Source organism: Mus musculus, chromosome 7 (genome assembly GCF_000001635.26).
Source record: "Mus musculus strain C57BL/6J chromosome 7, GRCm38.p6 C57BL/6J".
NCBI lineage: Eukaryota > Metazoa > Chordata > Mammalia > Rodentia > Muridae > Mus > Mus musculus.
Window position 1 is genome coordinate 16903919 of NC_000073.6, and position 11460 is coordinate 16915378.

General features: G+C 53.1%; 1 protein-coding gene across 2 annotated transcripts; it reads left to right on the forward strand.

Annotated features, from left to right (window-relative positions):
• The first annotated feature begins 2571 nt into the window (after window positions 1–2571).
• Window positions 2572–6987, forward strand: Ptgir (prostaglandin I receptor (IP)). Of its 2 annotated transcripts, XM_006539670.3 has the most exons (3): window positions 2572–2992; window positions 3602–3718; window positions 4801–6987. In XM_006539670.3, the coding sequence occupies exons 1-3, from the start codon at window positions 2861–2863 to the stop codon at window positions 5194–5196; spliced, it is 645 nt and encodes a 214-aa protein (XP_006539733.1). In that variant the 5' UTR covers window positions 2572–2860; the 3' UTR covers window positions 5197–6987. The 2 variants fall into 2 exon arrangements, with proteins under 2 accessions (XP_006539733.1, NP_032993.2); NM_008967.3 differs by having other exon boundaries at window positions 2572–3718.
• Window positions 6988–11460: the final 4473 nt, after the last annotated feature.

Sequence of the window (11460 nt, forward strand, 5' to 3'; positions counted from 1 at the left end):
TGTAGTTGAGGAAGACCTTGAACTTCTGATCCTCTTAACTACACTTCTGGAGCGCACAGCTCCACACCCCAAGCTATCCACTTCTGACCTAGGAGCAGGGAGAGGCACCTGGAACAGAGGCTGGCACCCACAGGGTAATGGCTCCTAGAGGTCTAAGAGGGGAAACTGAGGCCTAGGAGAATGTGAGGGCTTGTCCAAGGTCCCCGGGCATAAGAGCCAGGGGACTTCCCAAATAGTAAGTGATGGTGATAGGGACAGGAAGTCAGCAGGAGAAAGCTCCGGGAGCAGAGGTCCCACCTCCTCCAAACTCCCCTGATACTGAGACAGGACGCCAAGCCTGCCAGGCATCATCCTTCATTAATATGATATGACTTCCTGAGTCCCTCTGCTCTGCCTGGGAATCAGAGCCCGTGACAGGGACCACATGGCCTGCAGGCCTGCCCCTCACAGTCTCCCACCCCAGACCCCTCACCCCACGAGGTTCCTCACTTCCCAGGGCAGGCCTGGATGGTCCTTTGGGGATCCCCAGGGCAGCTGGTACTGGGGATCCATCCTGTCGGAAACCAGGAACGCCAGCTGGGTGGCAGCTGGGCATGGGTGATAGGAAGATGTGGTCACCACGGGGGGGGGGGGGGGCGGGTGGACACAGAGAGGGAAAGGCAGCAGCTGCCTGCAGTCCAGCCCTGCATCAGGAACTCCCCTGCCCTTGGAACATCTCTGTACTGGCCTTTTCCCTGCTCCTCGGCAGGTGGGATGCTGGATACACTCAGTCACATGCCTGGGACCCATATCATGGAGGAGGAGACTAGGGTGAGCCACCCCTTGCCCAGGGCCATAATGCATCAGAAGGTGATGGGTCACATTGCTACAGAAATGAAAGTCAAATGGATGTGTAACCTTTTTACTAAAACAGTTTCCCTGAAAAACAAGGGTGTTGCCAGGCAGTGGTAGCACATGCCTTTAATCCCAGCACTTGGGAGGCAGAGGCAGGTGGATTTCTGAGTTCGAGACCAGCCTGGTCTACAGAGTGAGTTCCAGGACAGCCAGGGCTACACAGAGAACCCCTGTCTCAAAAAAAGAAAAGAGGAGGAAAAAAAAAAAAAGAAAAAAGAAAACAAAGCTTGCAGGCCTTGATGCCAAGCAGACACTTGAGTTTATCCCAGGAACCCACAGGGTGGAGAGACAGAGACAGAGAGAGACAGACAGACAGACAGACAGACTCGGGGTGGGGGAAGAGAGAGAGAACTGAGACTCCTGCAAGTTGTCCTCTACACCATGAAATGGGTGCACCCATACACACACGCACAAGCACACACACACACACACACACACACACACACACACACACAATCTTTTTGCTTTTTTAAGGTTAAGGTCATTTTTTGGTTACATAGAAAGTTTGAGGCCAGCCTTGGCCACGTGAAATCTGTTTAAAAAAACAGCAGAGCAGCAGCAGCAGCAGCAAGAACAGATTTTTTAAAAAAAGAAAAGAAAAGAAAAGAAAGGAAAAGAAAAGAAAGGAAAGGAAGCCACACAAGGTGACTGGGGTCTCTAAGGTCCCCTCTGACCCTCCAGCAGGAACTGTGGAGTCAGTGAAGGTCCCATCACCTCTGTACTGACAGCTGGGCTGACACTGATCTGAGGGAGGCGGCATGGTCGGGGGAGGGTGTTGCTGAGGGAGGATGGGTGGAGCCTTGTGTGTGGGAGCAGAGCTGGAGCCTGAGATGGCTATCCATCGCCAAAGTGTTAGTATCGGAAGTCAGTGTCGTGAGCGGTGACTGGGGCCTGGAAGTGCTATGGTGCGAAGTAAAGGTCAACCTTTAATGGTGGGTCACCAAAGCCCTGTGAACTGCAGACCATGCATGGACTGTGCGTCCTGAGCTAGGAGCCCATGGATGAGGTCTGGTCAGGCGGCCTCCTTCTTCAACTCCTGGAAGGAGTGAATTGTGTCCAGGGACCAGGACTCTCCATGGTGTCTGGAAAACACTACATCATGGGGGAATTTCCTGGTCATTTCTCAATCCCAGGGCCAGGGCCTAACCCCAGGGCCTGAAGCCCAGAATAGCTCTCAGAGGCTGTTCACACACAGTTCAGGCCATGGCTAAGCTGGAGAACCACTCAGCACTAGGACCTGTCTGGCTTCCTTGGGTTGGTGGTGGTGGTGGTGGTGGTGGTGAGGTTCTGATACTAGGTAACACGAAGAGGGACTTAGATATGAATGCATTTGGAGAGGGGTGGGGCAGACAGACACAGAGGTAGAGACAGACAGACAGACATAGAGATGAGATGCTGGGGAGGGGGCACGTATGAAAAACAGAAAAGGTTGAGTGGGGGTGGAGGTGGCAGCAGGTGACTGTGCTGTGGACTGTATGAGGAAGAGGCAGGAGGAGAGGCAGAGGCAAGAGACGGATACTCAGAGCAGGAGATGGGGTACAAGCCAGGGAAAGCAGGCAGGGAGCCCGAGGGGGCCTCTGGAGACCAGCACAGGGGGAGGAGGGCGGGGCAGAGAGGAAATGAAAAAAGCTGGGGCGAGGAGGCAAGATGAGGAGGGAGGGGGAGGGCGGGCCCTAGGAGGGAGAAGCTGACAGAGATCTACACAGACTCGCACACAGACAGGAGAGACTGAGGGACTTCAGAAGGCAGAGGTGCTGGAGGGTCTAGAAAGCAGAAATGTCAAGGAGGTGACAGAGAAGTGTAGAGGAAAGAACAGGGGGTAGGGGACAGGGAACACTGAGGCACAAAGGGACAAGGACCTGACAGAGAAGGAAAGAAACAGGAGAGGGACAGACACAGGAGAAGACAGAAACAAAAGACAGAAACACACGGGCAACTGGGAATTGACTGGCAGATCCCAGATCCTATGAAGATGATGGCCAGCGATGGACATCCTGGACCCCCTTCTGTCACTCCTGGGAGCCCTCTCAGTGCAGGTGGCAGAGAGTGGCAGGGCATGGCAGGCTCCTGCTGGAATATCACCTACGTTCAAGACTCGGTAGGACCTGCCACCAGCACGCTGATGTTCGTGGCTGGTGTAGTGGGCAACGGGCTGGCATTGGGCATCCTGGGTGCCCGACGGAGGTCACACCCATCGGCCTTTGCGGTGTTGGTCACTGGGCTGGCGGTGACGGATCTGCTGGGCACGTGCTTCTTGAGCCCTGCAGTGTTTGTGGCCTATGCTCGAAACAGCTCTCTGCTGGGCCTGGCCCACGGTGGGACGATGCTGTGTGACACTTTCGCCTTCGCCATGACGTTCTTCGGCCTGGCCTCCACGCTCATCCTCTTTGCCATGGCTGTGGAGCGGTGCCTGGCACTCAGTCACCCCTACCTGTACGCCCAGCTGGACGGGCCGCGCTGCGCCCGCTTTGCCTTGCCTTCCATCTACGCTTTCTGCTGCCTCTTCTGCTCACTGCCCCTGCTGGGCCTGGGCGAGCATCAGCAGTATTGCCCAGGGAGCTGGTGCTTCATCCGCATGCGTTCCGCCCAGCCTGGCGGCTGTGCCTTCTCCCTGGCCTACGCCAGTCTCATGGCCCTGTTGGTGACCTCCATCTTCTTCTGCAACGGCTCCGTCACTCTCAGCCTCTATCACATGTACCGCCAACAGAGACGCCACCATGGCTCGTTTGTACCGACCTCTCGGGCACGAGAGGATGAAGTTTACCACCTGATTCTGCTGGCCCTCATGACCGTCATCATGGCCGTGTGCTCCCTGCCTCTCATGGTGAGTGTCCCTCGGAGCTGGGGTGCAGGGGGAGGAGTGGAGGGCAGCATCCATCTGTGCTCTCCACTTGTCGTGTCTATTTGACAGATGTGAAAACCGAGGCTCAGAAAGGGTCAGATGGTGACTTTGTGTTCCATGTACTCCTGAGTACTCCAAGAAGTCTCTCTGCTTTCTTTTCCTCCACTAGACAATCTCTAGCCCTTAGCTGTCCTGTCAACACCTCTCAGCCGGCTCCCCTATCCAACACACCGTTGTGATAACAGGATCCACAACTCACGGGCACTTGCTTTCTGCCGACACAACGCTTAATGGCATTCCAAATGCCTCTTCAGATGAATTTCAAATTGACCTTACACAATCATTTCAGAAGCACTGGGCAGGAAATGACACTGAAGTCCCATCCTGTCAACCTCTTTATAGAAAGATGATAGTGCTTGCTGCCCGAGATCACACAGGCTGGCTGAGTCTCCTCCATCCTGGCTCTCTCCTCCCGGAGCCTGGCCATATAACCATGAGCACCCCACACACTCCCTGAGCCTGGGCCCTGCCCTTGTCCCCCACACCCTTCTTTCAGCCTCACAGGGACCTTGTGCTGTCCCCTCCCACTATAGCAGCCAGTGGGGCTAGCCACGTTTTTATGCTGGGGGTTGGAACACGGTTTGGAGTGTATTTGGGGTGCTGGAGCCCTTTGAGGATTAACAATGTCTGACAAACTCATCTCCAAGGGTGGCTCCACACGAGGCTTTGGGAGCCTCAGCGGGCTCAGGCTTCTCTGTGGGCTGGGGGTGGGGTGGGGTGGGGAGTCGCCTCAGCGCAAACGGTGGGTCTGGTAGGTCAGTACCCACTGCCCCACCCTGTCTTTCCTCTGCCCGGTGTTTGCTATGTCCTGGGGCTTTCCTGTCTTCTGCTCCCCGGATGCCTGCACACGTTAGCAACTCAGCCTGCATCTTTCTTCATCTTATCTCATTTCCTTCCCCTCCGGCTGCATAAGTCCCCATCCCTGTGGGTAATAAGTGGGAGGTGGGGTGAAAGGATGGGGGAGGACCACCCATGATGCATCTGTCACCTGTTCTGCCCCTCAGATCCGAGGCTTCACTCAGGCCATCGCCCCAGACAGCAGAGAGATGGGGGACCTCCTCGCCTTCCGCTTCAACGCCTTCAACCCCATCCTGGACCCCTGGGTCTTCATCCTTTTCCGAAAGGCTGTCTTCCAACGCCTCAAGTTCTGGTTGTGTTGCCTGTGTGCCCGTTCTGTCCATGGGGATTTGCAGGCGCCCCTTTCCAGACCTGCATCGGGGAGAAGAGACCCACCGGCTCCTACTTCTCTCCAGGCTAAGGAAGGGAGCTGGGTGCCCCTGTCGTCCTGGGGCACGGGACAGGTGGCACCATTGACTGCTGTGCCTCTGACTGGTGGTGACGGCTGCTCTGTGGGAATGCCATCCAAGTCAGAGGCCATCGCTGCCTGCTCCCTCTGCTGATATCTGAGCTGGTCCTGCATGTCATCCTAAGCCCGCTGTCACAGGACCAGAAGCCAGAAGATCAGGGACTCAACTGACGGTAGCAGAAACCACATATTTGATCCCCAGAGTCTGGGGGTGTCTGCTGCTGCTTCTCCTCCTTCGGTATGGTGGCTAGAGGCCTTGGAAAGAGGGTGAGGGATGCCGAAGGTTCTATGGCTCTCAAGAAGGATTCTCTCAAAATAACCAGGGCCTGGGCAGGCTGCTCTGGCCCCTGGGCTCCTCCATCCATCTCTCTGTCTAAATATTTAGGGAGCAGAAAAATTCCCAGAGGCTTCTGTGGACTCGAGTCTACTGGGGTTAGAGTGTCTGCTCTCCTCTTCCACTGAGGGGGCCCCTGGCTGCCCACCCCAGGTCCCCAGGGGACACAAGGCATTCCAGCAACTTCTGCAGAAATGTGTCTGCCTCCCCCATTTCCCATCCCCTATCTGACTTGGAAATCTTGAACCCCTAAGAGGAAGTGAGAAGAAAGGAGGGCCACTGCACTGCAGGTGACATTGCTGGACACATGCCTGGCACAGAAATGGTCTGAGAAATGCCACAGCTATCTTGGGGAACTGCGCTGTGTGAACTTTGGAGGAGGGCACAGGGACAAGGCGGAGATGGTGGTGATGTAGCATGCAGAGGCTCCAAAGGACTTCACAGGCATGCTTCCTAGGATGCATGTCCCAAGCCTGTGCCCCCATCCTGGAACAACTTACTGCCACCTTTCAGAACTGGACCACAACTCACCATCTTTGGAATCTCCACAAAAGTTTCCCTCATTCATTCAACAAACTCCCGGGGGACCCTGAAGTCAGCAGGCACTCACTCTTCCTCCCTCGGATCAGGGTCGCAGAAAAGTCCCAGGCCTCCAAGCAAAGAATCCTGGGTGCGTGGAAATGAGCTGCCTGGCATGAGGGGAAGTGAGTCAGCTGGAGGGCCGGGCTGCATGCGGGAGGGCAAGCCAGTGCTCCTGCTGATGTTTCTCCTGGTTCCTGTTTCTCAGCCACTCCGGTCATTCGTCCTCCCACTCCATCTGCTCGGCAGCATATTAGCAAAGCCTCTCCAGAGAAAGTGGAACCAGGGCCCAGAGAGGGCAAAGCCCAAGCTTGGACCACACAGCAGAACTTTCTCACGGCCTCTCTGTGCCTCAGTTTCCTCAGCTCTAATCTGACAGGGGTGTCTTGAGGAGTAAAGGACTCTCTCCCAAAAGAACACTTTAACACAGGACCTGGAAGGAAGCCACAGAGGGTGTTACTGTTACTGCTGTCAATATTGTTATCTGGGCAAACATAGAAACAAAAAACTAGAAAATAAGGCAAGGATTTCTCCTGAGTTTTTTTTTTTCTCCCAAGTAAGTATATTTCCATCACACTCAGAAAAAGCAAAGAGAATCGGGAGAAGAGAAAACAGGCAGAGGTAAGCTGGGTGTGGAGGTGTGTGCCACAACGCCTCGGCCCTTCTTCAGGCAGGAGGTCAGAGTTCAAGGTCATCCTCCACTACATACAGGGTTCAAGGTCAGCCTGGGGTATTTGAGACTCTCAAAACCAAATGACAACAACAGATAAAACCACAAAACAAACCAGTCTGAGTTGACCAGTCAGTCCTCAGGTACTGAAAGATACTATCTGATGCCAGTTGCTGACTTTGTAAATGATCCAAATACCACTGAATGGATAATTTGCTGTGAATGATAAATGGTTAAAATGGTAATTTTTATTTACGGGTATTTTACCACAATAAAAAAAATGTAATAGTGAAAAAATAATGAAGACTTCTAGAAACTTCCATGTTTCCATATATATTTTTACATTATTTTATTTTATGTGGATGGGTTTTTGCTTGCATTTGTGGCTGTGTACCTGGTGTCTGAGGGGATCAGAAGAGGACTTCAGATTCTCTGGAACTGGAGTTACAGATGGTTGAGACCCATCATGTGGTTGCTGGGATTTGAACTCAGGACCTCTGGAAGAGCAGTCCGTGCTCCTAACCACTGAGCCATCTCTCCAGCGTGATTTTATTTGTTTGATTTTAAAGATATGTGTGTGTGTGTCTTTCCTCTTGCTCTATGTCTCTTTGTCCTTGCCCCCTTCCCCTCCCTCTTGCTCTACGTGTCTCTCTCTCCCCCTTCTCTCTCTTCCTCCTCGATATCTGCATCCCCCCCCCCCGTGTATGTGTATGTTTGGACATCTTTGTATGTCCAGAAGCAAGCACCGGATCCCTTGGGACTGAGCTATGCAGTTTGGGACGTACAGTATGTTATGGGGGTGCTCAGACCTGGACCTCACGTCACTAACTCCTCCACTGAACCCAGACCACCTTTAAAAGTTTTTAGACAGGGTCTCACATCGTCCAGATGATAACCTTGAATTCCTGATTCTTCTTCTTCTACCTCTCTAGGCTGGGGTTGTAGATGTAGACCACCAAGCCCAGTTTCATGTCCCAGAGGAATAAAAGTATATTCGATGAAGTTATTAGTGAAAACGCAGCTGAGCACGGTGGCTTACATCTGTAAATCTCAGCCCTGGAGCGGCTGAGGTAGGATTGAGTGTTTGAGGCTAATGTAGACCACATAGAAAAACACTCTCCAAAAACAGGAGCAAAGTGAGGTGGTGCCCGCCTGTTGTCTCAGGACTTTGGAGGTAGAGGCAGGAGGTTAGAAGAGGTTTGAGGTGACCCTCAGCCACAGAAAGTTTAAGGCCAACTCTGGCTTTAAAATGTTTGTGGTTCAGGGGCTGGAAAGATGGCTCAGCGGTTAGAAGCACTCACTGACTGCTCTTCCAAAGGTCCTGAGTTCAAATCCCAGCAACCACATGGTGGCTCACAATCATCCATGAGATCTGATGCCCTCTTCTGGTGTGTCTGAAGACAGCTACAGTGTACTCATATACATAAACTACATAAATAATTCTTTTAAAAAATGGTGGTTCCGTGGTCAGCTCTTGCCTAATAGGTGCCCTGGACTTGATAGTCAATCTTCAGTACCGGAATGCGGGCAGGGCAGGGGTGAAGCATTTATTTCATGGGTGTGGAAGAAAAGATCATACTTAAACTTTGCCTCCTCCTTGACCCCTTTTAGTCCCATGATGGCAGCCTGTCAGAATATACCTATGTCTGGCCTCTCACCCATTGTGGTGTGTCCTTTGTGATGTTAGGGACATGCCAGTGACAGACACAACCCTGGTTCTGCCCTCCTGGGTTTCATTGTTCGGGTGGACAGGGCTTGGAGAGGGTAGAGAGACACTAGTGAGGGCTTCCTGGAGGCAGAGGCTGCCCTGAGCCAGGGATTTAGGAAGCAATCCAGTCAAGTAGCAGGGCGTGTTTCTGTTGTGTTTTATTTCTGACTCTGGTGTCCAATGCCTCACTGGCTTCTTGGGCCTCTCATGTGTTACTAATTCATCATATTTCCCTTGAGCCCGCTGTGGGCCGGAAGCAATAACTGATGGAGCAATAACTGGCCCTGCTTGGCTCACAGTCCAGGGGGACAACAAATGAATAATCCCATCGATGTGTGTTACAGAAAGCATCTGTGTGAGGCTTCAAGTTGGGCTGTGGACAGATAGGGCACGGGACAGGGTTGTGTCTGTAAAGAATCCCGGGTACCTGCCAAAGTCTGGTGGGAGTCAGGAACAGGATGCTGGGAGCGGCTCTGTCTCCATCATGAAGACTTTATTCATTTACGGCCCTCTCCCGTCCTCTCCTACTCTGCTGGCCCTTTTTCTGTGCAACGAGTCCCCCTTCCACTTTAATGTCTCTTGACTTTATTAATTCTAAAACCTTTTTATAAGTTTTTTACGTTTATTTTTTGTGTGTGCATGGAGGTGAGAGGCCAGCTTTCAGGACCGAGTTCTCTCTTCACTGTGTCGGTTCCGGGAACCGAAGGGACCTAGGCTTCAGGCTTGGTGGCGAGCATCTCTATCTGCTGAGCCATCTCTCTCACAGGCCCTCTTACTCATTTTCCTCCTCGCACTGACACACACATAAGCTGGGCTTGTGACAAATACCCTTACTCTCTGCACTTGGGTGGCTGGGGAGGCCACAGCCTAAGCTACATAGCAAGACCCTGACTCAATAAAACCAAAGCCAGGCTGGGGATGTGGTCCAGATGGTCACGTTGCTGACTTAGCCACGCTCAAAGCCCTGGGTTTCATCTCCAGCACCATATGAAGCTGGGTGTGGTGGTAAAGGCTTGTAATCCCACAACTCGGGAGGTAGAGGCAGGGGCATCAGAAGTTTGAGGTCACCCTCAGTTGCATAGCAAATTCCGGGCCAGCCTGGGCTACATGAGACCCTCTCTCAAACCAAATCAAAGAGAAAGTAACACACCACTAAGTTTTGGGGACGTGGACATTACATAAAAGCAAAGTCAAACACAACAGGTTGCAGAAAGTGGCTGTGACCCAGTGGTAGCAATGCCATACAGTGGCTCTTAGCCTACGGGAGCAATGGAAAAGGTTCCTAGAGAGCAAAAGTCAGAAAATTTTATAAGCGTGACGGATAGAGAGGTAGCCGTGAAGGAAGGTGCCACTAATCCATTAGCATTTTATGGTCATGGTTGTATTGTGCAGAGAACACACACACCAGGAACATCAGGAGCCATGTTGAGGTATAGTGCCAGTTTGCTGAGGAAACCAGGGAGGTCAGAGAGCTAACCCTAGCGAAGGTGACCATGTGCTTCCCCTACAAGGCCAGCCACACTGCCCATCTCAGACGCCTAAAAGCTTCCTAGGTTGCTAAACAAACTAGATTATAATGAACTGTTAAACAACACAACGCTAATACACACCAGGCCTGAGGCCGAGCTGCGGGCCTTCTGTTCTCATGGCCCCATCTGCTGGTCACATTGAGAATGACACTTAGAAGGGGCCATGGCTAGCTTCATGGGCTGCCCTCTGGGCATGGAGGGGACCCTGCCTGGCACACTGTGGCCTAGATCCAGGAGCCTGACCTGGACACACACCCTGACAAGGATGTCAATGACCTCGGGTTGTTGGAATTGGAATGTAGTTCTTGTCTTTGGTTTGTAAAACCTGAGACGGGGCAGTATGATGGATTTTCTAATAATGTGGCTGGCTGGTTGCAGGGAATGAGGGCCAAGAACCACAGGCAGTGGGGGCTGGGGTGGAGCACGTTGTGCGTAAATGCTTGGTATCTGGGAGCCAGAGTAGGGAGGGGAAACCTTGCCATGCACTACTTCCCAGAAATGGGAGGTTCTACTTGCTTGGGTCTTCAGCCTCAAAAACCCAAACCAAACCCTCCCATTGACTGCAGCGCATGCCCATAAGCCAGAGCACGCCCACCATCAGCATGACAGGCCACTTGGTCCAGGCAGGAATGGGAACACACAGTGGCACAGCCCAGAGATCATTTTACTATTTCGGTAGTTATTTTCCACGTGTAAACTCATGCCCAGGGTCACTGCTTCAGCAAGTCAGGTGCGGCCACGCGGCCTCCTCCATCTGCATCCTGCAGGAGTGCAGGTGCTGTTGTGCACACACTCTTCCACCTTGCCTTGAAGAGGGGTCTGTCTGCAGGCTTGCTTCCACCATCCCACCTCCCCACAGGAGCGCTGGGACCATGATGTGTGCTCCAGTAACTGGCTTCTGGGGACTGAACACGGGTTGTCAACCCTCTGTGCTGAGCTGTCTCTCTGGCCTCCAAAGTAGCCTCTATCTAAAGCTCAGCCTTTGCCGTAGGAGGTGAGGGGTCTGCAGCTGGGAGCTCTCCCACCCCCATTCACACACCCTCTTCTACTGCAGCCCCAGGTGACTTAGAGGCCTTCTCTTCCCACAGCCTCATGGAGCAGCTGTGCTTTGCAACTGATTGAGACTGGAGCTCCCTTGAAGCCCAGGCTGGCCTCGAACTCAGGGACAAAGCTGCTCTGCTTTTCACTTCAAGTCGAATCCCCTTTGCAGCACTCCTGCTACTACAGATGCCGTTAGTGCCCCTCCAGGCTCCTGGGTGGCATACCCAGGTGGCCACCTGTGAGACCCACCGTGAGTACGAAGGCCCTGTCATCCTCTGCTCCCCACCCATGTCCTCTCCTGTCACAAGGTCTCTGTAGTTCCTCTGGCTGTAGCATCCTTCCTTCTCCTGAGTCAGGGTCCTTCAGCTGCTCTCCTGGTGACGGGCCGTTCTTCGCAGTCTTCATACACAGACCCTGACTGCCCAGCCAGGGCAGCGCCTTGCTCTTGGCGACCTGTCCACAGAGGAAGGCTGAGGACAGACGGAAGAGTCCAGACA

What these genes read in the sequence shown, in the direction of transcription:
- Ptgir (NM_008967.3), top strand. Translation starts at nt 2,867, where the DNA reads ATGATGGCCAGCGATGGACATCCTGGACCCCCTTCTGTCACTCCTGGG. An exon ending in TGTGCTCCCTGCCTCTCATG is followed by an intron (nt 3,719 to 4,800) that starts GTGAGTGTCCCT and finishes TCTGCCCCTCAG; the next exon opens with ATCCGAGGCTTCACTCAGGC.